This window comes from Dysidea avara, chromosome 8 (assembly GCF_963678975.1).
Source record: "Dysidea avara chromosome 8, odDysAvar1.4, whole genome shotgun sequence".
Taxonomy (NCBI): Eukaryota; Metazoa; Porifera; class Demospongiae; order Dictyoceratida; family Dysideidae; genus Dysidea; species Dysidea avara.
Genome location: NC_089279.1, coordinates 36,551,089 through 36,575,061, shown reverse-complemented (window position 1 = coordinate 36,575,061; position 23,973 = coordinate 36,551,089). Strand labels below are relative to the sequence as shown.

The window sequence follows — 23,973 nt, the reverse complement described above, 5'->3', positions numbered from 1 at the left end:
GCTGGCAGATGGCTTACTTCCAAATGATTGGGTTAGTGCTAATATAACACCTGTTTTCAAGAAGGGTAACAAGCACCATGTCTGTAATTATCGTCCCATTAGCTTAACCTGTATTTTGGTTAAAGTTTTGGAGAGAATCATTTTTAACAAACTTTATTCTTTGCTGGAGTCTCATCAGGTTCTATGTAATGCTCAATTCGGCTTCAGGAAAAAACGTTCTACTACATCCTTGCTTTTGTCAGCCGTAAATGACTGGGCTTCTAATCTTAACACCAAGCTCAGCATTCATTGTGTTTTCTTGGATTTTGCGAAAGCCTTCGATTCAGTACCCCACCAACGTTTACTATTGAAGTTAAAGGCTTATGGTATTAATGGTTCCATGCTTAAATGGTTTTCTTCATTTCTCACTACCAGGAGGCAGCGAGTTGTCATAAATGGTTGTGCTTCTGATTGGTCTCCAGTCTCATCTGGGGTCCCTCAAGGCTCCATCCTGGGACCATTACTTTTTACTTTGTACATTAATGATTTACCATCTGCTGTTAGTTCCACAACGAAAATATTTGCTGATGATGTAGCTATGTATTGCTCAGTTGATTCTCCATCTGATTGTATTGCCTTTCAACGTGACCTAGATCTGATAAATGATTGGTGTTCCAAATGGCAGATGCGATTGAATCCTTCCAAGTGTGAACTTTTGTGCATTTCAAATAAACGTATACCAACGAAGCCGCTCTATTATATAAATAATCATCATCTCCATTGGGCCAAGTCTGTTAGGTATTGGGGAGTTATTGTGGACACCAAACTTTCATGGAATAACAATGTTTCACATGTTTCCAAAAAAGCTACTAGAGTACTAAATCTCCTACGCCGTCATATGTTTACCTGCAAAGCTTCTTCAAAACAAAAGGCCTTTAGGGCACTTGTGATTCCTATTCTGGATTATGCAAGTACTGTGTGGAATCCACACACTCATAAGAACTCCAGTGCCCTTGAACGAGTACAAAACCGTGGTGCTCGCTGGATTTGTGGCAGCAGATTTTGTCCTAGGACCTATAAATGGTCTAAATCATCTGAGGAATGCTGTGCAGAGCTATCATGGCCATCTCTTTCCACCCGACGAAAATATCTGTCATTGACTATTATCTATGATATTCTTCACCATCATATATCTCTAAAGTTTAATGATTACTTCACTTTTTCTTCTGCTGCCTCTACCAGATCACACTCACTGTCTATTCTATGTAAGCAGTCATCCATAAACTCTTACCGTTACTCCTTTTTTGTGAACAGTGTTTTCTGGTGGAACTCCATCCCATTTGACATTCTGTCTACTACACGCCGCACTACTTTTAGGCGAATGCTTTACAATTTTGTTTCTGGTTAAGTCATGTATGTTTTTAATGTAAATTTTTTATTTCACTGTACTGTAATTGTCTTTGTAATGTATCCTTAGTTCTTTGGTTTTGTATTGTATCGTTTTTGTAGGTGGTACTCATATAGGCATATTTGCCTTTTGTATTCACCTTACCTTTTGGTTAAACAAATAAAAATTAAATTAAATATGATATTGCAATAAGCTGATATTGCAATAACCGTTTAAACCGGTATGGCGATTTTTCAAAAACAAGTTGATGTGCTACTTCTAAAAACCAGGCGCCATGCAGCTAGCTAACTCATCTGGAATAACTATAGACAGTATATACTACTATGAATTAACCAACTATGTATTACTACTTTACAATATGGTACTTTGGGTTGTGCAATAATATAATTAGCTATTTCTCGTAATTCATGAAATATTCGTAATTCATTCAATTACGTTGCTATGCACTGCTAAGGAAGCGTTTGTTAAATAAACCGCTTTTACCACATAACATATTATGCACAAAACTATCTTCTAAACTGTTTTATAGTGTGACTAACGTGTTTTTTCCCACAAATTCTCTCGACAAAGCCTCAAAGCTGCTCTTCATTTTCGTTCGCGTACGTAAGGGATACGCCCCCTTTCAACTCGAAGCGATAGGCTATTCCTGGCAGTGTACGAGGCCTGCACCGTTGTTTTTCAGTTGCTAAATGCCTGAAAACCTCAAGGGGAAGGTAGTCTGAGGAAAGTCACCACACCCGTATTTCAGTCCACCGAAAAGAAACCACCTCAGAGCAAAGTTCACCTGTGCAGAAGTTTAATACAGACTTCATTTCACTTTTACTTCTTACTTAAAAGCTGCTTTCACCGTTATTAAACGATTTTGCTCACGTGGGTGCGTACGGACAAACATAGGTAGATAGGTAGATAGATAGGTACACACACACACTTTTACGGAAACAATTACAGTAAACCAGGCAGTATTGGTTATTGCCAGCTGTAATATCGCCTTGTTACCGTCATACCGGTATATCGCCCAACCCTACTGTGTACTTATGGACTAGATAAACATGTGATGGCGCCACCTTTAAACAAGCCCTTTATTTGTGCCACCTGCAATCACTCATTTAGGAGAACACAAGATATTGCAAGGCATAAGTGTACCACCACTCATCCTCATCAAAGATAAGAGGAAAGAGTGACCACATCCCTTGATGGCTGGTTTCGAGTCGAATGCGTGCGTGCGTGCATGCGTGCGTGTGTGTGATATGGTGCAAGTATTGTGTCTCCACAAGTCTGTCAGTGTATTTGTCCTCTCCACAGGAATAATGGCTGGCTCCAATAGGTCAGGTGATCTCAAAGATGCTCAGAAGTCAATTCCCATCGGCACAATTGCTGCCATCCTAACCACTTCACTGATTTGTATCCTTACAGTTCAGTATATCGAACAACTGACTGATAGTATTTCCCTTAACTCAGGATCACCAGACATCACATGTGTTCTCTTGTTTGGAGGAGCTGTGGCCGGATTTGCATTAAGAGACCAGTAAGTTGTCTCTATGGTAATGAGGTGTACTGCATTCTGGTTGGCTATAGGTTTGGTGATGCAATCGGAGGATTAATTGTAGCAGAGCTGGCATGGCCGACCAAGTGGCTTATTCTATTGGGTGCCCTCCTGTCGACAGTAGGCGCTGGACTACAAAGCCTAACAGGGTATGTGTGATCACATGATCCAGCTCACATGATCCCATCATAACTATAGGGCTCCACGACTACTACAAGCCATCGCTAGGGACAACCTCATTCCATTCCTGAAGATGTTTGGATACTCATCTGCTCAAGGGGAGCCAACCTATGCCCTCATCATGACGGCCATCATGTCAGAGTTTGGAGTGTTAATAGCTAGTGTGGATGCTGTAGCTCCTATACTATCAATGTAAGTGGGTGTGGCTAGTTCTGCATACTTGTGACCAGACCCTCCCCCTTACTGCTTGCAGGTTCTTTCTCATGTGCTACATGTTTGTCAATGTGGCGTGTGACCTTCAGTCACTACTACAAGCTCCTAACTGGAGACCTCGCTTCAAATACTACCACTGGTGAGTGTTGTATACTAGTGAACAACATGTCAAATGTTTGAAGTATTCACTAGTACCTGCTAATATTGATGATGTCATATAACATATCATTACAGGACATTATCCACAGCTGGAGCTGTGTTGTGTTTGGCTATGATGTTTATTAGTAGTTGGTACTTTGCTCTGGTTGCCTTGGTGATTGCTGTGGTGATCTACCAGTACATTGCTTACCGAGGGTAAGTGATGTAGTAGTAGTCATGGTAACTGATGTAGTAGTCATGGTAACTGTAGTCTTGATAACTGGGTGATAAAACATGATCACTCAAATTCTTAGTATTCCTAACCCATTTCCTAAATGTGATTGTCTCAGCAAAATCCCGACTTGTTTGCACACCTTCTGAAAATTGTTTTATTCTCTCAACATCATCTGAATTGTCCAAGGAATGATTCACCAAAGTTTCAGCCTTCTGTGGTGAGTAGTTTTGGAATTATAACGCTATACAGTAGGAAGAGTAAGATACTCGATTTGTACAACAACTATACTGAAAATAAACTACAGACACTTACTTACATTCACTACTGTATGCATTAGTCTACAACATTACAATTTAGCTTAAAATGTTCACCATGGATTTGCAAATCAGCCAAGTTATAGTGTTAGCCCTGTAATCACTTACACATATGTGGCGGTTTAGTTGAAGAAATGACAACGATCTTGCTAACGTTTACTGCATCGTAGACAAATGTATGTAACATGCACACTGTTGGGGCTACAGGCATGAAACAAAAATTTTCGAACTCTCCATGATCAGGCAAATAAGATGGTATATAGTTTTGAGTCTTCTTTCTCCAAGTAATGGCCCAATAAAAACTTCTTTGTAGCATACAATTTTTTTTAATTTAGATTTTCTCAATACAGATGCTTGTGTGAACAAGTCTGGTTTTGCTGAAATGGTCACAAATTAAATGTCATGTGACCATGTTTTATCATTGATCCCTATATATGACATACACTACAGGGCAGAGAAGGAATGGGGAGATGGTATGAGAGGTCTCAGTCTATAAGCAGCTCGTTACTCACTACTCAGACTAGAGGAGGGTCCTCTACACACAAAGAACTGGAGACCACAATTACTAGTTCTCATTAGACTACATCCTTCACAGCTCACCCCATCACAACCCAACCTGTTGTCATTTGCCTCTCAGTTGAAGGCTGGTAAGGGTCTCACCATGGTAACCAGTGTTTTGGAGGGAAATATCATCAATAAAGTTGCAGAGGTGAAGGCAGCTAAAGAGGTGCGTCCATTAGCTCACATGATCAGTTGTTATTGTACCTGTATACAGACACTAAAGAGAGTTGTTGACACATATAAGATACAAGGTTTCTGTAAGGTGTTGGGGCTGTACCTGATGTTAATATGGGACTAGCTCAAATGTGAGTAACCTGTTTACTATATAGTGGGTATATTGTGACGGGGAAGTTTATTAAGCTCGTTATGAATGAATGGGCTTCATTACAGTTAAACAAGTTGAGCAACTTTGTATGGCTAGTAGCCAAAAACCAGCTTCACAATACCATCTGGTGCCTTGGCAGTATTGGTTAGGTATAACCAAGAGTTCATAATAATATACTGAGGAGAGTATCCTACTCTCATATACCCCTGTAGAAGGGCGTATCGTGAAGTTATGATGTAATGACAAGATGTTGTGGTTTGTGATGTACGAGCAGCCATAAAAGTGCAAGAATCGTTAGCACCTTTTTACACTTGCGACGCTCAGGATAGCCATATCCGCGAATGGCCTAACAAGAAATGCCTACGAAACGGTCTTAACCCATGAAGGAATGATTGTAGTTTGGTGAGAAACGCTTAGAGCTGGAGTTAATTTGGTTGCTAGCGATGTTGTTAGGCACACGTTCAATCGATATCATAATGACATCATTAATTATACAAAGAAAAACGGACAAACTCGGAATTGCTACGTCATAACTTCACGATACACCCTTCTACAGGGGTATATGAGAGTAGGATACTCTCCTTAGTATATATATTATGAACTCTTGCATGGTTTTTGATAAGTATTTCGACTCTGAGCCAAACTGGCCCAACCCAGACATCTACTGCCCCACCAGTAGTATACCACTGGACCAATCAGCTGGACCTGGACCTATGTTTGATGTGTATTAGTCACAAAGCTGAGCTAGCGCGGAGAAAATTGGAGCAGAGGCCATGATTTGTGTGGGTCATTTTGTGTTCACACTGGGCCAATGGAGCGCCATATTGCTTTATCAAATACCCTGAACTCTTGGCATAACCAAGCCCAAAAGTGCCTTCAGTACAACCATAAATGCTTCCAATAGATTGTTACCAATCTTTTTGTTTAAATTGTTCAATGGGATTTTCTACTGACATATTGCCTGCATGATGCCTTCAGCACATAACTCGATAATGGCTAAGGCTGCAGGCTTTGATTTTTTTACTGTTCAATACCGCTTCATCCCGAGACATGCCTTTTGGAATACCACAGTACGTACAATGCACACATCATAGACTTACCTTTGTCCTCTTTTTGTGTCTCATTTCTTTTTGCTGACAGCCCAAGATGTCGATTTGCGGTAGCGCAATGGTTTCCCTATGTTTGTGTTCAGTCGTTATACACATGTTGGCTAGCCCCTCCTAAACTGTTTCAGGTACAGTTTAGGATGACAAATGATTCCTGTTTGTAAACAGAAATCATCTGTATTGACTGGATTGAATGCAGAGGCACTTTTCCTACTGTTGTTCGTTTGTAACACTGTGAAATGGACTGAACATAGCTAAAGCGAAGAGTGATGGTGGCCACTTCCTAGGCCACTTCAGTAATTGATAGTTGGTGCTCGTGAATCAAAGACTGTAGCTAAAGATATATTTTAGCTGGTGAAATTTTACCCTTCACAAATAACCCACAATATGGTATCTCACCTGTTGCTAACCATGTGCCATCATCACCATGACTACAGTATCCAGGGAAGTGGTCTGGGAGGCCTGGTACCCAACACAGTGTTGCTGTCATGGCCGGACGCCTGGAGGAAGAAACAGTCATGGAAGGCATTTATAGGTATTCCTAGTGTGTAGTGTTCATTAATTAGATGTTGTGCTGTTTATAGAAACTGTGGGGGTTGTCATGGCAACTGAAAAGGCACTAATAGTCACCAAGGGTATCAACGGGTTTCCTAGCAGCAACGAAAAGTGTCGTGGTAACATTGACATATGGTGGGTAGTTCGTATCCTTTAATAATCCTCAGAGGAGGGTTGATGACACATCATAACCATTTGACTAGAGCTGGGACACAGATATACACAATTTGTCCTTTAGAATATTTGGTATTGATCTGAGGTGTCAACTTATAACCATTTCTTTGAGATCACAAGATTGATAAATGATAATGTGTTACCAACATCCTCAGTATAATCACCATGGTTACCTGAGGGGAATCACCTTAACTAATATAAACTACAGATGATGGTGCTGTTACCATTCCTGTTACGACAACACAAAGTATGGAGACAGTGTCACCTTCGTATCTTCACTGTAGCTCGTATCCTATCATTGATATGGCTTCACGTGTGTTAGTAAACATGTTGTAGTGTTGATGGTGTTCAGGAGTTGTGTTGTTGTCATAGTTTCCTCACTTGGTATCAAGCTAGCCCTACTTGAGTATAACAGCCAAATGAACATATTTGTGTAAATTGTTACTTTTGCAAGAAAGTTGCTAATACCAAACCTTTTACCATTGTGTTCACCAAACAAGGAAAGTACATCAAATATGGAGGTGTGTCACAGGCTGGAGTGTGTACTGCTAACATAATGGATATCTGTTAAGAAATTAATAAGTTGATAATTCCTAATATGGTAGTCATATAATACATAACAGTGATACATCACTCAATAACATGATACATTACCACTACAATGAAACCTGTTGTGATGTGGACACCTTGGGACTATCCAATATGATCCTGAATATCAAGGGCTCCAGGTCAGTTTATTGGTAGTACAGTGAAACCTGTCTATTCTGGTCATTATAGGGACAAATTTTCTGACCTCATTAAGGAGGTGGCTGCATTAAGCAGGTCACTTTGTACACAGTTAGCACATGTGGGGATTCACATAATGGCCAGTTTATACAGGTGACCTCTTTATGCAGTGACCTGGTTAGACAGGTTTCACTGTACTATCAAATAGTACAGTCGTACTGTTAAGTGGGGTTCCCCCTAAAGTGACGAGTGCTGCTAGAAAAAGCAGCATCTAAAAATCACCATGGAAATATCATACACGCCAAAAATCACCTTATATGGAATAGTCTTAGTCCATTCAGTATCAACTACATTATTAAAAACAAGAAGCATCCACATATTGAATTTTTAAAACATCACCACAATTCGAAGTTTCATCGGACTACCTGCCTGATCACAGTCGTAAAGGAAGAGATCAAACGAAGCAGCTCATGGCCACCATAGCAACAAACTTACTGGTAAGATATGTGCCTTTTGTAGTTCCGATGAATGTCTGTCTTCTGCACTTTGCCATTTCTTTTATCTTCAATTAAATGGTCATCTTCTTCATGAAAACCATACCAAGTCGTTACTTTTCCCTATTTTAACACTTTCCTTGAAGGAACATATTTAGACACCGCAAAACTATTTGAGGTGCTCAACAGACTGTAGTAGCTAAGCTGCACTTTGAAAACAATCTTCATGCTCCCTTCAACAATCAGACCTCTAGCTCTGTAGGAAAACAGAGACATTGTACCACATGGATTAGTATGATCCACTGTGTAACTGAGTGGTGAGATACTCTAATACAGCAGTCACAGCCACACACGTATTTCATAGCTATGCTCTTAGCAAAAAGTTAACAAACTAGTGTAAATTTAAAAATGAAATAGGGTTCGAGCAGTGAAACAAGAGATGATGGAGCTAATCCCTAGCTACTTGGTATTGTAGTAATGTGGTCTACTTGTAGGAGTAGTGCCAAGGTAGGGATTTTCCCACATTGCTACAATGCTAAGTAGCTATGGATACTTCCTGATAGCTACCATCATCTCTTGTTTCACTGCTTTTCATTGCTGGAACCCTACTTCATTTTTAAATTAATAATTGTTTATTGCACTATTGTATTAAGAATTAACCAAAAACCAGCTACCTCACAATACATCCATGGTGCCTTGGCAGTATTGGTTAGGTATAACCAAGCCCAAAAGTACCTTCAGTGCAACCCTAAATGCTACCAATAAGTTGCTGTGAAATATATTGTGTGCAATTTTCTGCTGACTTACTAACTGCCGGATGTCTTCAGACAAGCGTAACTCGATAATGGCAAAGGCTACAGGCTTGATTTTTCACTGTTAGATGTTGCTTCAGGTGCCATACCACAGTACATACACCATGTGTATCGTGGACTTACCTTTGTCCTCCTTTGTGTCTCATTTATCTTTGCTGACAGTGCAATGTGTCAATTAGCAGTAGCTCATGCCAATGGCTTCCTTGTGTTTGTGATGGAAATTGTCTGTATTTTTGTAGTGACTGGAGAGGTGCTTCTAACATGTGTTCTTGTGGTGCCATATTCTTCATGGGTATAGACTGAAGGTGGGATTAAATGTTCAATTATCGTCTGAAAAGTGAAGTATCCATTACGCTTCGTTGTGAGCTATGTTCAACCCGCTACACAGCAGTACAAATCAAGAACTGTTTGAAAAGCACCTCTGCTATCAAATAGCTACTATGACAAATACGGACCATTTCCGTTACAAAGGGAAGCCATCACGTGCTATCACCTAATCGACACTTTTCGCTGTCAGCAAAGATGAATGAGACACAAAGGAGGACACTGGTAAGTCCATGAAGAATGCATCGTATATACTGCGATATGCCAAAAGGCACCTGTCGGGCCAAAGCGATGTGGAACAGTGAAAAAATCAAGCCTGTAGCCTTAGCTGTTATCAAATTATGCTTGTCTAAAGGCATCGGTCAATTACTCAGTCAGTCAGTCACTAGAAAATTCCGTTAAATAGATTTTTTTTTAATTCCATAGCAACTTTTTGAAAGCGTTTCGAGTCGATCTGAAAGCTTGTTTGGGCTTAGCTTTACCTAACCAATACTGCCTCATCATCGTCAGGACTGCCTCATCGTCATTAGGGGAAATTGAGGCTGTTTTTTGGGTGATATTATTTCTTGGGCCACACCTACTCTTTGTGTTCCTTACTATTAGCTAGCTAAAATGACTCAGAATACAATTTTCTTAGACTGCTCCAGCTAGTACTAACTTTAGAAGGTGCTGGATGACTGCACTCAGCCACTAGTGGTACCAGAACTCCTTGATGAGGTAAGAACAACGATGGTGCAGGTGGGGATGAGGAACTAATAATTAAGTTTAGGTGGACTAATGAAGGGATAGTTTGCGACCTCAACGATTATGAAAGGTGTCCTCAAGTGTCCACATTAACAGGTTCCAGTGTAGTCTTATATAACAGTGAGAATATTAGCAGTGAAAAGTGTTAGTTGGTATAGTAGTGATGTACTAGACCACTCCCTAAGTTAGTTACAACACCTTCCTTTACTATCTTGTTACCAAGTGAGGACACTACTACTACTAACAAGAACACTAACTGGTTGCTATGACACTTAACTGACACACACAGAGATGGAAGATAATAGTGTACAGATGAAGAAAGACCTCAAAATGTTTGTATACCAGTTGAGGATTGATGCTGAGGTGCACGTCATTGAAATGGTGAGGTGACCACATCATTGTATACACAGAGCTTGTTCAAGGGACTTGATTATTGCTAATAGTTGATTTTGTGTCACTAAATTATGACAATATAACTTATTTGTCTAAAGCCTCACTAAACTTATAAATTTTGCAAATTTCTTGAAGTATTCTATTTTCCATAATTGTTTTTTTGTCTAATCCAGAGAAGTGAATGTTCATCAATTTCTACTCCATACAGTAGAACTATTTCTGTGTTGCTGTAATAAGAACATTAAATAGTTACCATGATCCACTAAGTATACAGTAGCTGGGTAGGGTTATCACCTAGGGTATTCCCCTCTATCCAGCCGGACTGTGACATATCAGGGTACACATTTGAGAGGACACATTTTATGGAGGAGAGGAACAAGTGGCTAACTGACCTCAGGGTGTACCGTAATAAGAAGCATCGTTTGTATGTGTCTGGTGATGAGGGTGTACAGGATGAGCCACACCCACAACAAGCAGCTGTACCCCCTCAATCCGACAGTGAAGACGACGACGACGAACAAACTGTTCGAGTTCCCTTACTGGAACCTGCCAAAGCATCATCTCCCATATATGCTGCTTCATCGTCAACAGCAGCTAATGATGTTACCATAGAAACTCTACCCTCCAGCCCCACCTCCCAACTTAGCATGTGAGTATCATGTGGTCATAGTGATCATGTGATTCTTTGAATTTCTTTCAGACATGAAGAGAACATTCGTCGTATGAACACATCGGTCAAACTAAATGACCTTATTGTTAGCAGATCACATAATGTTCGTCTTGTACTGCTCAACCTGCCAGGACCACCGAGGTACCTTGAATATGAGGAGAACTGTATCCTTGAAAACCATTAGAATGTGTGCATTACTGTTGAAAGGTTTTGATTAGAGTGTATTCTGGGCCATGTGAAGTGTCCTTATTAAGAGGTGTTCTTATTAGCCAGGTATCCTTATTAGGAGGTTTCCTGATTTCAGAGGTCTAAATGTGTTTTAAGATATCAAAGCAATAAAAGTTATCTAACAGTACGTTTAAGTAGAGATCACCCCAAAAATTTTACACGCCACCCAAAATTCTGCCTCATCCTAGAGACATCTTACATAACGAAAATGACCTTTATAGTACTAGTCCATATAATATAGCATTAAATATAACAAATCACAGGTGACCAGATATAGAATTTTTAAAAATTGCCAAAAACTCAAACTTTAGTCTCACTGCCTGACTGCCTGCCTGACCACAGTTACGAGGCTAGAGCTCAAACGAAGCAGCGCATGGCCACCGTTTTGCACTACAATAACAAACCCACCAATGGGATGTACCTTTTGGGTTTCAACGAGTGTAGGCCAGGCTGCTTGTCTTTTCACCCAGCATAGGAGGAGGTGTTAATTTTCCGTATTAACACTTCCTTTCAGCAGCATATTTAGACGCCACAGAATTATTTCAGAACTGGATTTCAGAAGTGCTTCAGTCCTGGCGCTACTATAAGAGGTACACTAGCTAGATATCTGCACATTCATGATGGGAATTCCATTCACGATAAGTTCACAACCACACCCATCAAATAAAGATCTAGATCGACTAATAGCGATAGAGTATGGAGACCACACCCCTTAATAATCTAGTTGTTTACTAACAGTAAACAAGCCTTATTGGTCTAGCTAGCTGCACACCCTTGGCCGACTTGAGATACTCTAATACAACAGTCATGTGTGATATTCTAATAGAACAGTCATAAGGTACACTGTAGCAACCTGAGCTACAACAAAAGAACTAGTATTTTAAAAATAATAATTAAAATGAAGGAGGGATCAGTAATGAAACAAGAGATGAGAGGTGGTATTACAGTATTGCTTGGTGGGAAAGTCCCTACTTTGGCATATTAACTATAACAATTGTTCAATGCCAAAGTAGGGACTACCCACCGAGCTATGCTGTAATACCATCATTCATCTCTTGTTTCACTACTTTTTATTGCATAGATCTCTACTTCATTTTTAAAGGAATAATTTTTTTAAATATATTAGCTTAAACAATAATTGTAGGAATGATGATACAGAAGTGATATAACCCAATAGGGTCCTACGTTAACATAGCCAGTCCTCGCTACTCACCGCCGAAGGGATGCCCTTCAAGAAGAGTGAAGAAGTATGACAATTATTTGTCCAGTGCCGCTACTCTGTATGACTGTGTTACCAGTAGGGGGTGTGGTCGATATGATCAATCACAATAGGTCATTAAGGGACGTGTCATGGTGCTCAGTCATTGGTGCTATTAGACATAAAGGAGTGTAGAAATATATACAAAGTGTATAATATTATCTGTGTGAAATGACTTATGTCTACACGGCAACATGAGAGCTTTAAGTAATTTTGTGGTGTGTGCAAATATGGAAAGTGTTGATACGGATAATTACACCTCGGTTGAGTGAAGATGACAACCAGCATGATTGAAGATAAAAGGAAAGGAAAGGCGCAGTGGCAGACACTAGTGGGAAATAATATCTGGACAATAGCATTTTGTTAGTATGGATATTGGAATTGTTGCTTAACGTGTTTCAGTAACTAGCTCAGAAGTTTGGTAGATCTGTATATCCTTGAACAAATGAAAATTTGCAATGTAATTTATAGTTAGAATGCCGTAAAGTTTTCCGAAATTGTTTTTTCATACGTAGTCTACATTTAGGTAAAAATCGTGAGTTGTCATAGCTCTCCTCAAGTACTTTAAGATGTGTAAACAGAGTGATGATACTGGTATTTCTTATTTACCTGTTGACAGCGGTCCACTGGCTAAATAAATGCCTAGTTTTGCAATTGCTGTTGCGGCAGTAGTCACCAGCATGATGGAGATACGCCAGCAGAAGCAGGAAAATTTGAAGCCACATGGTGAATATTGGGTGTACACAGGAAAAGAGAAGGCGTAAATAGCAAAGAGAGCAGCTGTTTATGGGATTAGTGCCACTATTAGGCATTACATGAAGTCCATCACAAATGGCGGAGTCCATCACGTAATCCATGACCTGATGATACAACACAAGTCTTCACCTTCCTTTCCAGAGCATGATTCCATGTATTTCTGTGAAATGTTGATTGTGGTGTTTATCTGAAAATTTATTTCTGAAATAGTTCACAATGACCATTATCCAAAAATTACACCCTCTGGAAATTTCCCGCTATACAGTGTACAGCACCTTATTGTGATGGTAACTGTTTGTCTACTGACTTAAAGTGACAGGGGACAACCATTTAAAAACATGTACTTTAGACTCTGTTTAGGCTGTTTTGGGTGGGTAATAAATCTCATACACTCCACCTTGTTTTCTAATATACTCCACGCCTTCAAGCACAATATTACATATGCTCAAATTCGGGTTTGTCCAATCGCTATGCATTATTCACGTGTAGTGATTTAACGAGCGCGATTATTTAGTCACGTGAGGACGCATAGTTGCCATGGTGCTAGTATTATCGTAAGAAAACCAGTCGCTTTTGCTGAGCCTACAGCAGAAACAGCCGTGGATGAGGTAAGTAATCTGAGTGTAATGTGAAATAGAGTCTAAAGCAATTATACGGGCACAATGTGGAGTCTATGAAATTTATAAACCCTCAGGACCTTAGTAGCGCCCTCGCTTCGCTTGTGCACTACAGCCCAGGCCTTCGGGTTTATAAATTTCATAGACTCCACATTGTGCCCGTATAACTATTATGTAGTTAGGTGGGTGGAATTACACAATAACATTATCACATTACATGGATTGGTGCTGAAAACTGATAGAGGCAGCCCATAAGAGAAATGATAATTGACCAGGATGAAATCCTGCGTTTATATTGAAAAGGGATTTTAAAATATTTCAAGTGAAATATTTGTTTCCCCACAACTGATAAGTGTATAAGAGGGGACTGTCTATAATACAAAAAAAGCTTAGAGATTTCATTGTCATTTTATTGTCAACGTCTTCTTCTGTTGATTGTAGCTTGGTTTTCAAGGGGTGAGGATCAATTATTTTAGCTGAAATATTTGGACCCCTGGTATGGCGGATGGTAGCTCTTCTAGAGGAAGGATAAAATATTTCAGAGGGGTCTAAATATTTCAAGAAAAAGTGGATCGGGGTCCAAGTAATTATATCATTACAGATCCACTAACAACAATCATATAATTCTCCACTAGTTAACTGGTCCACACATTCAATGGAACAAGTTACACAATACTAATCCCGGCTATTGTATGTACCTGGTCCCTACCTAGCCAACTATGTGTAATGTTTGTAAACATGATGTATCCCTTGACGATAGCCAATCAGATATGGAATATCTTGATGTACTGACGGAGGGATTGGAACGTGTCCTGATGGTTAGGGGGAGTGGAAATGAGGTCATTACTATATACTCATAACATCATGTGATCCAATCAATCACTTTAATATTGTCTATTACAACATTTTATAATATATTATTATTTTAACTGTCACAATATAATGTAAACCTTATAAGTGTAATTGTTCAATCTACCATCTTATATATTGTATTCTAATTGTTTGGTATTCTCTAACAAGGTATGATCTTGTATTGTTTGAGTGCTCTATTGTTACTTATAGCTTTAGTGGGTCGGGCTGTCTTTGTTCACAATGTGATAATGTATTAGCCTTAGAGTTATCAAGCTTCATAAACCCCTTGAGATATTGAGTAGCACCAGTTTTAGCTACATCAACAATATTATAATGATAGTGTTAGTATACTACATGAACTATTTGGGGTTTATTATTTCAAGTATACATCAAGTGATCTGATAGGACAGAACAGGTGATCCAGGGTTTGGCAAAGTGGGTGTACCAAGGTAGTAGGTGTGGGGGGTGTCCCAGAAGCTGAAGTTATTTCAGGACTGGATTTATTATATAGAGCAGCTTTATACACAAAAATCTCAGTAAATCTTTTTAGCTACTGCTTTCCAAGTGGATCTCATGATCAAGAGTTGTATAGAGATAAAGGACAGTCGTGAGTATAGTTAAGCTAGTTATATCATGAGCCTAAAGAATGGATCATGTGCATTTCATTAAATAGCTAATAATTTTACAAAAAGATATTCTCATCAGAATAAATGTGCCCGGCCATGGATGAGATAGTACTACAGATGCTAGTTTGATGCTAGATACTCAGTAGTATATAGCCCATGGAGGATTATCAATAATAGTGTTTTTATGTGGTGACTGTTCTATTAGAGTATTTGACTGATTTCTCAATTAGAGTTATAGAGTATCTCCATCTTGTATGATTGTGTGTGTGGGGATGAGGTGTGGTGGTGAAGGGGCACTATCCACCACTGTAGAAGTTACCACAACTTCTACACTAATGTTTTCCTAATTTATATCCATACATTTACCACATGATGTTCTTTTCATCAAAGAGGTTAAGTGTTGATTCAACACTCAGTTATACAAGCCACAAAACTTTCTATGTAGTATAGTTAGTATAACATATTTTAGATATAGTTTTCATCACAGATTCAACCGTTTGATGAGCCATTTTTTGTTGATCATATCTGTCTTTAACTCCTTGAGGCATTACTTATCCATGTTGACAAAACTACTAGAGCTTATTAAAACAAACAAGTTGGATTTTATTTGAAGTCAACAAGTAATAAAGTTATGACCCATGAAATTCTGTTAATTACCTGCCCCGGCACACCACAAGTACAAAGAACATCAATTTAGCAGCCGATAAAAGGATTATAACTTTGGAATGAAATTACCTATAGCCATTGTTTCTTTTAACAAGAGCTCTGTTTTGTCTTTTGATATAGCTGAGTCAAGAAATAACTTGAGAAATAATGGCTACCAGTTAACTTGTTAGGCTGCTAGTTAATTGATTGAATTGATTTGATTTATTTGTTTAAACTCTGGAATTCAGCCAAGGCCATTCATCAATTCCAGAGTATACACTCACATAGTTACACACATACAAGTACAAAAACGAAGCAATAATAGCACAACACAACTACACAAGCAAAACACCATACATTATTATTAATCATTACAGAAAGAAAACAAGTTTTGAAAAAGATCATGTGGAAGGGAATTCCACCAGGAAGTTGCCTTTAGACAGAAATATCTTTGATGAAAAGACAGAAAAGATAATCTGCTGTGGAGAGTGGTGACAAGGTGTGCATGGGGGACACTGATCTGGCAAACTGGGTCTAATGAAATTCCTTACTAATGTACTGATCTAACATAGCACACATGGAGCAGTGCTGAACCAGCATTGTAGGAGAGAGCCAACCAATAGCTTGCCGAGGATGAGAGATGTGATCAAACTTTGTCAAACCACATGTGATCCAAACAGCTTATTGTCAGTGAAGCCTCGTAATTCTACGCAGTGAATCTTGATGTAATGCGGATACCCAAACTGATAGAGCATAGCTAAGCCGAGAGAAAATAAGTGACTCTACAGTTGCAAGCATCTTTAATATCTGTGTTGGTAAAATCTTTCTGTGATAGCTAATTGATGTATAAATAATAAGTCGTACTCTTATGCAGACATTCGCCACATGGCTGGGAGGAGAAATTTAAAGTGGTGCTATCAAATGTTAGCTACTCCTAAGTATTTTTGTGTACTGAGATGTGACAAGGGTTTTTTCACTAATTGCAACTGGGGGCACTGTTATATTCCTTGATCTGGTGGAAAACTACAAAACACTACCCCGGGAAAAAATTTCTCTTGAAAAAAGCAACACCGAGATCCCCAACTAGGAGAACAATATTATTAGGCAGGTATCATCAGCAAACTGTAGCTAACAGCTATTATTAACTAATCGCATGTAGATACCCGCCATACTGCCGGAACTGCCTCGCCAACGGATAGCTGCGCCCGGCCACTCCAGCGCAACCACTAAAGCCGCAACGGGTGCAATGCGCCATTAACGCCCGAGGCAATAGTGAACGTTCTATTAGAGTGTTTACATTATTGTCCCTCAACCCGAAACTACCCCGAGCGTAATGAAACAAAATGACCTTTTCACGTAGCGAACAGTAACTATTAGCTATTAATATTCTATTAAATGCACTGTAGCGGTAATTTAAAGCGGTAAATGTAACCGCCGTCAACTGGCAGCTGGTTTGTCAGTTGCTAGGAAATTTTGTAAAAGTTGCAGCTCTAGAATAGCTAGTGTACGTAGAGCAGTACTGAGTGTAGGTAGTTAGGTATTAAGTGTAGTGAGTTAAATACTAGTGCAATTAGTTGCGTAGGTGTAGCTGAAAAGAGTCTGGCTCAGAATTTCCTGTTTAGGTTAGCTGGAAAAAGTTGCATATTTAGTCTAGTTTTAGTAAAACATTTTAAAGCTTTAGTCTAGCTCTGTTGGCTTCTTTCACTTTAAAGCTTTAGTCTAGCTTCGTTGGCTTCTTTTAAAAAAAAACTTTGGTTTAGCTTTGTTGGCTTCTTTTTTAAAACTTTGTCGGCTTCTTTCATTTTTAAAGCTTTAGCCTAACTTTTTTGGCTTTTTTTTATTTTTAAAGCTTTAGTCTAGCTTTGTTGGCTTCTTTTGTTTTTAAAGCTTTAGTCTAGCTTTGTTGGCTTCTTTTGTTTTTAAAGCTTTAGTCTAGCTTTGTTGGCTTCTTTCATTTTTAAAGCTTTAGTCTAGCTTTGTTGGCTTCTTAATAGCTAGTGGCTTACGTTTGCAGAGAAGGTTTTAGCTAAGTTGAAAAATTGCTTCAAATTCTGAGTTAGACTTGTTGGCTGCTACATTAGTGAAGAACTAGTAACATTTGTCATCTACCTGACTGTTAGCTGTAGTGTTGACATAGTAGGAGTATAGCATTAGCTACTAGTGTTGTGATAGTAGTTGAGTAGTAGCTTCTAGTGTAGTCTAGTAGTTAGGCTATGTTGTGACTTGTTGTTTATTGTGAAGTGGAGCAAGGACAACAAGTGAGTGAACTGTATAGCTAGTAGCTAAACTAACAGAGATGGGGATAAAGCTGAACTGGAGGCTTATAGCAATATCTATAGTTAAATAAGCTGAAATCAATTTACTGGTAGCTTCTAATATTTTACGTACTAACTGAGACACCAATTGAGTTAGCTACAAGAAGCTCTTCACTTATTAGTGCTCATAATGGCCATTGTGTAGTTATATAGAAAGAGGCTAAAACTGTCTACAGAGCTGTAGGAGGCCATTGTAATGATCAGTGTGTGTAGTTGAACCATTCCAAACTGCTTTACCCCATCTCTGAGTAGTTGTCACTGAGGGAAGCTAGTCTGGTCAAGGATGAAGTGTTGACTGTTTTTGGCTTTACGTTGAACAATGGCTCCAGCACAACTAGAATTGTAATTTGTAGCTTTCGCAGTTCAACTATTGTTAGAAATAATTACGAGGATTATATAAATTTTGTTGGAAAGCCAAAATGTTGTAAATATTAACAGATTTTTATTACATTTGCAATCTATAATAGATTTATAGAAATAGATTTCAATTCTAGAAATCCTAAATATTGTAAATCTTAAAATTCCGACAGATTTCTAGAAATAGTATTTAAATCTACAAATATTGTAAATCTGTAAATATTCCGATAGATTTCATTTCCGTACTAATCTCTTCCACAAGTCCCATTTCTTGTCCGATACTCAAATAATGTCAAATCTTAACATTTCATGATGGACCCCTCAACGTTACCAATTGACATAGTTTTAATTAATTAATAAAATTTTTATCAAAATCAGAACAAAATGACACTTGCGGCCATTACAGTCATAAAATAGTACAAAGTGAAAACTAAAGAAAAGTAGCTACTAACAGATAATGATCAGTTTTGTTTGACATCCTCTACTTTCTCTGTTCTTGTTAATTACTTCTTGTAGTGATCTAATCCTCTTCTTAACATCTTCAGTGTAACCAGAGTGTAGCAATAGCCATTCTAATGTGTCGTTATTGTTGAGGGCTTGTAGTAGACGTTGAGCAGCTTCTCCACTGATCTTGTTGGCACCCATCCACAGCAAGAATAGTGATGTATTGTTGTTGATTGTAGTGGCAATGACATCACAAGCTTCATCAGTGATGAGATTGTTGATAATGTAGAGCACCTCCAGTTTGTTACCCTTTGATATTGCAGTGAATAGGGTAATGGCTGATGGTGATGATAAGCTGGTACTACTCATGTACAGTTTCACTAGCCTAGAGGAGGGATGGGTCAACATGTTGTAGAGAGCAGGGTCCTCTCCGATGGTGCGGTTATCACTAATGTTCAACTCTTCCACTCTACAGTGTATGATGAGGTCATTAATGGAGGAAGAGGAAGATCTGGAGAAGCCATTAAGCCCCAAGTTGAGTTCTTTAATACTGACGTCAGCTGACATCAGATCACGGTGAAGGACACGACAGCCATGATCCTGGATATGGCAGTTCCACAAGTTAAACTTCTTCCACTCCTTGTGGGGTGAGCAGGTAAGGAAGAGTGTAACACACTCAACATCATAAACAGTTAGGCTAGTCGTCTCAAGATTGATTACTTTATCATCGAAAGTTTTTCCTTGTTGTATAGAAGTGTAAAAGGCTTCGTCGTTGGCCTCATAGAAGCAGCGAAATAGTCGAAGACACTTCAGTTGATCCTTCAAGTATGTTTCAGCGATGGTGATCGTGTCGTCCCCTCTGGAGAGAAATTGTTTAAAAGCAGATCGCTGTCCCTTGGTAAGGGAGGTGTACATTGCAAACATGTTGGAATGAATATCGCTCCAGAACTTCGCTTCGAGCTCTCGCAGCTCTTCGTCTGGTGGAAGCTGAGTGATATGGTAAGCGGACAAGAACTCCTGAATGGAAAAATGGACAAAGTTAAATGTCATCGTTTTCCCAGCGAGCCCGAAGTGCTCAACAGCCTGAAGCAGTCCATATCCGTTCAGAGCTGCTTCGATGCCAGGACAAGCTGCTCTCATCTCCTCCAAGGTAAAGATTAGCTTGTTGTTATTAAGACCCTCGAGCGATAGTTTTGATAACTGCTGAACTATTGTGTTATAGGGCTGGGGGAGTTTGGCTAGGTCAGTGATGGTGTTATCAAGAGGTTGACCAGACTTGGCAAGATGTCGACAGATGGTAAGACAGATGAAGTAATTGTAGAGCTGTGTAGAATTGCTAGGAAGGGGAATTCCCTGTTTGTACAGATAAATCAAGATGACCATATTGAAAGGGATGAAACACAGGCCATTGATAGTCAGATTACCTTCAAGATATTCGGTGAGCTCTTTGACTGCTTGTGGCTGTCCCTTCAGGGACTGTTCAATGTATAGCTTTCGTTCCTCTTTAGCAAAGCCCAATATGTCAACTTTGATTGTTGCTTGTTGTCGGAGTTTCACCGAGGCATGTGGACGAGATGACACTACCAAGCCACAATGAGGTAACACCTTACGCTTCAGTATGCTAGTGATTAAACTATGTTTTTGTAGGTGTTCTGGGAATTCATCGTAGCCATCAAAAAGGAAAACGACATCTTTTCCATTGTTGTTGAAGAGGTATTTGCTACATGCTGTTGCATTTTCTGTGGCATGTGTGTCTCCTTCACAGACCAACTGGAAAAGATCAGCGACAAGTGACACCTGCTGCACAGCTGGACTACGCAACTGGAGGAGGAGAACTATTTTAAACTTTTGTAACAATTTTTGTTTAGCCCAATTGTAAGCAATTTCTTGTAATAACAAAGATTTGCCGATACCAGGCAACCCCTCAACTAAAATAAATGGCGCATCATCACTTTCTTGTAGTGGAGCTAAGATATCAACTAGTTGTTTAGTTGTCTTACTGTTATCAAGTGCTTCTCTCAGTGACTGCTGGCTGTGTTGTGGGTAATGTTTGGAGGAAAGTCTACCTGGATGGATGGATCCAGCCAATTGCAGTGCAGTTGCCTGTTCAAAAGTTTGTTGACCTTGATGATGAACTAAAAGAAGTGGTGTAAAGTCCTTGGGTTGATTTGGTGGCCAAGAATCTTCATCAACAGCAAACCGTGTTTGTATGTTAAGTTGTCTTACCCTGTCGCACAATGTGGAGACTCCTATAACAACACATAAAATGGAGCACACAATAATGTGTCCACTCTACCTTGATCAATGACCGCTGACTTGTCCATGTCAGGTTTGGAGGTCACTATAGTTAGCGAAGACAACACAATAGCTAGTTAATACAATTGTTTACCTACACATGTTGTACACACACAATATAGCTAGTCACCTTTATCAGGAGCTTGATCACTGGACACTGCAGGTGACTCAATAACTTTGAACAATTTCTCCCAACTAGCAGAGGGGTCCATCTTAAGCCAATTGCTCCACATATCATTACAGCAGGGGACACTTCTATACACATTGTCTCGTTCTATGATGTCAAGTGTTCCGATGGGTAGACCCAGTTGCGTTCCTACAACTCTCCAATGAGCTGCATATCGTGGAGTTATTAAACTATGGAGGTCCTTCAGTAGTGGAGTACTGGTAGCTGTATATTCAAACAGTTAAATATTATTTTATTTCTAACACCTTACCAGTGACACTCTTCTTCAACTGTTCTATTACTTCACTTTGACTAGTCATGTTGTGTAGGGGTAGCTAACTACACAACACACCACTACTACCTGATCACGTTGTTGATAGAGTAAAGTATCAATTATCGGATAATATGATGTTCGGACAGCTGCCACTCACTTCCTGGAAATCCTGCAGCTTAGGTTATTGTACCAAAAGGTAGGCTACAATAAGCAATAATTATCCTACAACAATCAGCTTTGTGTGATTAAAAGCTTAAGAGTTACATCCAATAGTATGTTTAGTCCGATAAAATCTATGCTCGGATAAAACTATCAGTTGTCGGACTTTGATTTTTACTACCAGTAAACAATGTCCAATTTATTTCAAATTTGTATGCAATATACCTGTATTCATTAGCTATTAATAGCCAAAAAATGGTTTCGTTATCTTTAGCATAGAGGGAGTACGAGCCTTCCAATTTTTAGCGGTATTGTCGGACACCCTCCGCTTTTATTTAGCCATGCCCACCAACAGAGTTTGTATGTTTTTGCAACAAATGCACCAGTGCTAAACCACAGAAGAAGGTAAATAAATATCTCTCAAGAGTAGAGGTGTGCTTTAAAGTTGATATTCAGGATATTTCCATTGGAACGCAGAATTTTTGGCTCCTAAATGAAGGAGATGCGCGCAAGGTGGAAAAATGAAGTTATGCAAAACCACCTTCTGACCACCTACATATGCTAGTCTTGGTGTCCTATCACAAATACTGTCACGGAAATTGAAAGGCTTTTCTTTCTCTACCTTATATGGGTGAAACAAAAAGGACGAAAATGTTGCTTTGTGCATCCATAGAAGGTAGAAAATGGAACATCTTTTCATTTCTAGGTGGTATTCGTGATTGAGACACCAAGACTAACAAATGTGGTTGGTCAGAAAGTTGTGCCTCGTAATTTCATTTTTCCACCTAGCGTGCATCTCCTTCATTTAGAAGCCAAAAATACTGCGTTCCAATAGAAATATCCTGAATATCAACTTTAAAACACACCTCTACTCTCGAAAGATATTTATTTACCTTCTTCTGTGGTTTAGCACTGGTAAATTTGTTGCAAAAACCATGAACTCTGTTGGTGGGCATGGCTAAATTAAAGCGGTGGGCATCCGACAATACCGCTAAAAATTGGAAGGCTCGTACTCCCTCTATACTAAAGATAACAAAACCATTTTTTGGCCATTAATAGCTAATGAGTACAGGTATATTGCAAACAAATTTGAAATAAATTGGACATTGTTTACTGGTAGTAAAAATCAAAGTCCGACAACTGATAGTTTTATCCGAGCATAGATTTTATCGGACTAAGCATACTATTGGCTGTAATTCTTAAGCTTTAAATCATGCAAAGCTGATTATTGGAGGATAATTATTGCTTGGTGTAGCCTACCTTTTGGTACAATAACCAAAGCTGCAGGATTCCCAGGAAGTGAATGGCAGCTGTCCGAACATCATATTATCCGATAATTGATACTTTACTCTATCCTAACTGATCAAAGAAGAAGATGAGCAATGAAGTCAGCCACACCCTCAAACTGAATTGTTTGCGGTTTCCGCGCGCAAGCGCACTATGGCGGAATTCACTTCCATACTATGGAGTTAATTTTTTGCCATTAAACACAAGGACGGAAGATGTGGTAGTTCAGTTTGCGAGTCGATGTCGATGATAACAACAAAATTGGCTGGATATAGACGTCAATACGATATCTACTTGACAAATGATTTGGAGAGAAGTGCACTGTACACACGTGCTACTTGTGAGATCTCGTGTGAGATGGAGATACCAAATCTCATCTCTTGGTGGCCACATGACGGTTAGTATAAAAGTGTTGTGTTGTGTTGTGATGAGATTTGATTTATTATTTAGACTCCAGCAATCGACTATGTTCTCATGTGTATGTATTTTGTGTGTGGTCTCGTGCCCAGACCTCTTTTTCTTTTGTCTGGGGGCTAGAGAACAAAGTAGATGTAACAACTTTAAAGTTTAAACAGGTTGTAGGACATACCAGGCGTCCTACAGACCTTCAGCACTTGTGGCCTTGTGCTGTAAAGCCTTAATAAAAAAATAATAAAAATCTTAGTAGACATTTTTGTGCAGCTGGATCTACACCTTTTGGGGATCCCTGATAAGTATTGTTAACAAAACAAAGTGAGAGTGGTGAAATGGCGTATGTGTTTGCTTTATCCTCTGCATCCAAGGGCATGCACACACACACA

At 39.2% G+C, this 23,973-nt stretch overlaps 3 protein-coding genes and 2 long non-coding RNA genes across 7 annotated transcripts in view; 4 read left to right on the top strand and 1 right to left on the bottom strand.

The window, feature by feature from the left end:
- The window catches only part of LOC136265084 (uncharacterized), a 54,168-nt gene extending 51,594 nt beyond the window's left edge, over window positions 1–2,574 (top strand). Inside the window, exon 4 of the long non-coding RNA XR_010705386.1 lies at window positions 2,498–2,574. This is a non-coding gene — a long non-coding RNA (uncharacterized lncRNA). The remainder of the gene's footprint in view (window positions 1–2,497) is intronic.
- A 60-nt stretch (window positions 2,575–2,634) lies between these two features.
- On the top strand, window positions 2,635–4,869 carry LOC136264986 (solute carrier family 12 member 4-like). The gene is given in 8 exon segments (XM_066059750.1): window positions 2,635–2,788; window positions 2,855–2,912; window positions 2,963–3,079; window positions 3,129–3,302; window positions 3,364–3,462; window positions 3,558–3,677; window positions 4,461–4,737; window positions 4,786–4,869. Coding segments are annotated over 8 exon segments (1,083 nt in total).
- Window positions 4,858–14,794, top strand: LOC136265079 (solute carrier family 12 member 4-like). 3 transcript variants are annotated; one of them, XM_066059866.1, is made up of 6 exons: window positions 6,581–6,703; window positions 6,940–7,018; window positions 10,121–10,212; window positions 10,542–10,873; window positions 10,925–11,058; window positions 14,522–14,794. In XM_066059866.1, the coding sequence occupies exons 2-6, from the start codon at window positions 6,940–6,942 to the stop codon at window positions 14,611–14,613; spliced, it is 729 nt and encodes a 242-aa protein (XP_065915938.1). In that variant the 5' UTR covers window positions 6,581–6,703; the 3' UTR covers window positions 14,614–14,794. The 3 variants fall into 3 exon arrangements, with proteins under 3 accessions (XP_065915940.1, XP_065915938.1, XP_065915939.1); XM_066059868.1 differs by lacking the exons at window positions 6,581–6,703; window positions 6,940–7,018 and adding an exon at window positions 4,858–4,876; XM_066059867.1 differs by lacking the exon at window positions 6,581–6,703 and having other exon boundaries at window positions 6,952–7,048.
- A 3,071-nt stretch (window positions 14,795–17,865) lies between these two features.
- Window positions 17,866–20,949, top strand: LOC136263950 (uncharacterized). The gene is made up of 9 exons (XR_010704879.1): window positions 17,866–18,134; window positions 19,468–19,647; window positions 19,745–19,890; window positions 19,939–19,991; window positions 20,054–20,142; window positions 20,215–20,430; window positions 20,501–20,590; window positions 20,640–20,705; window positions 20,758–20,949. It is a non-coding gene; the product is annotated as an uncharacterized lncRNA (long non-coding RNA).
- On the bottom strand, window positions 18,889–21,832 carry LOC136263949 (protein NLRC3-like). Its single transcript, XM_066058614.1, has 4 exons — window positions 21,725–21,832; window positions 21,418–21,678; window positions 21,289–21,333; window positions 18,889–21,241 (listed from the first exon to the last, which is right to left on the bottom strand). Exons 1-4 carry the CDS (start codon window positions 21,771–21,773, stop codon window positions 18,996–18,998), a joined length of 2,601 nt encoding a protein of 866 aa, XP_065914686.1. The 5' UTR covers window positions 21,774–21,832; the 3' UTR covers window positions 18,889–18,995.
- Between the last annotated feature and the right edge of the window lie 2,141 nt (window positions 21,833–23,973).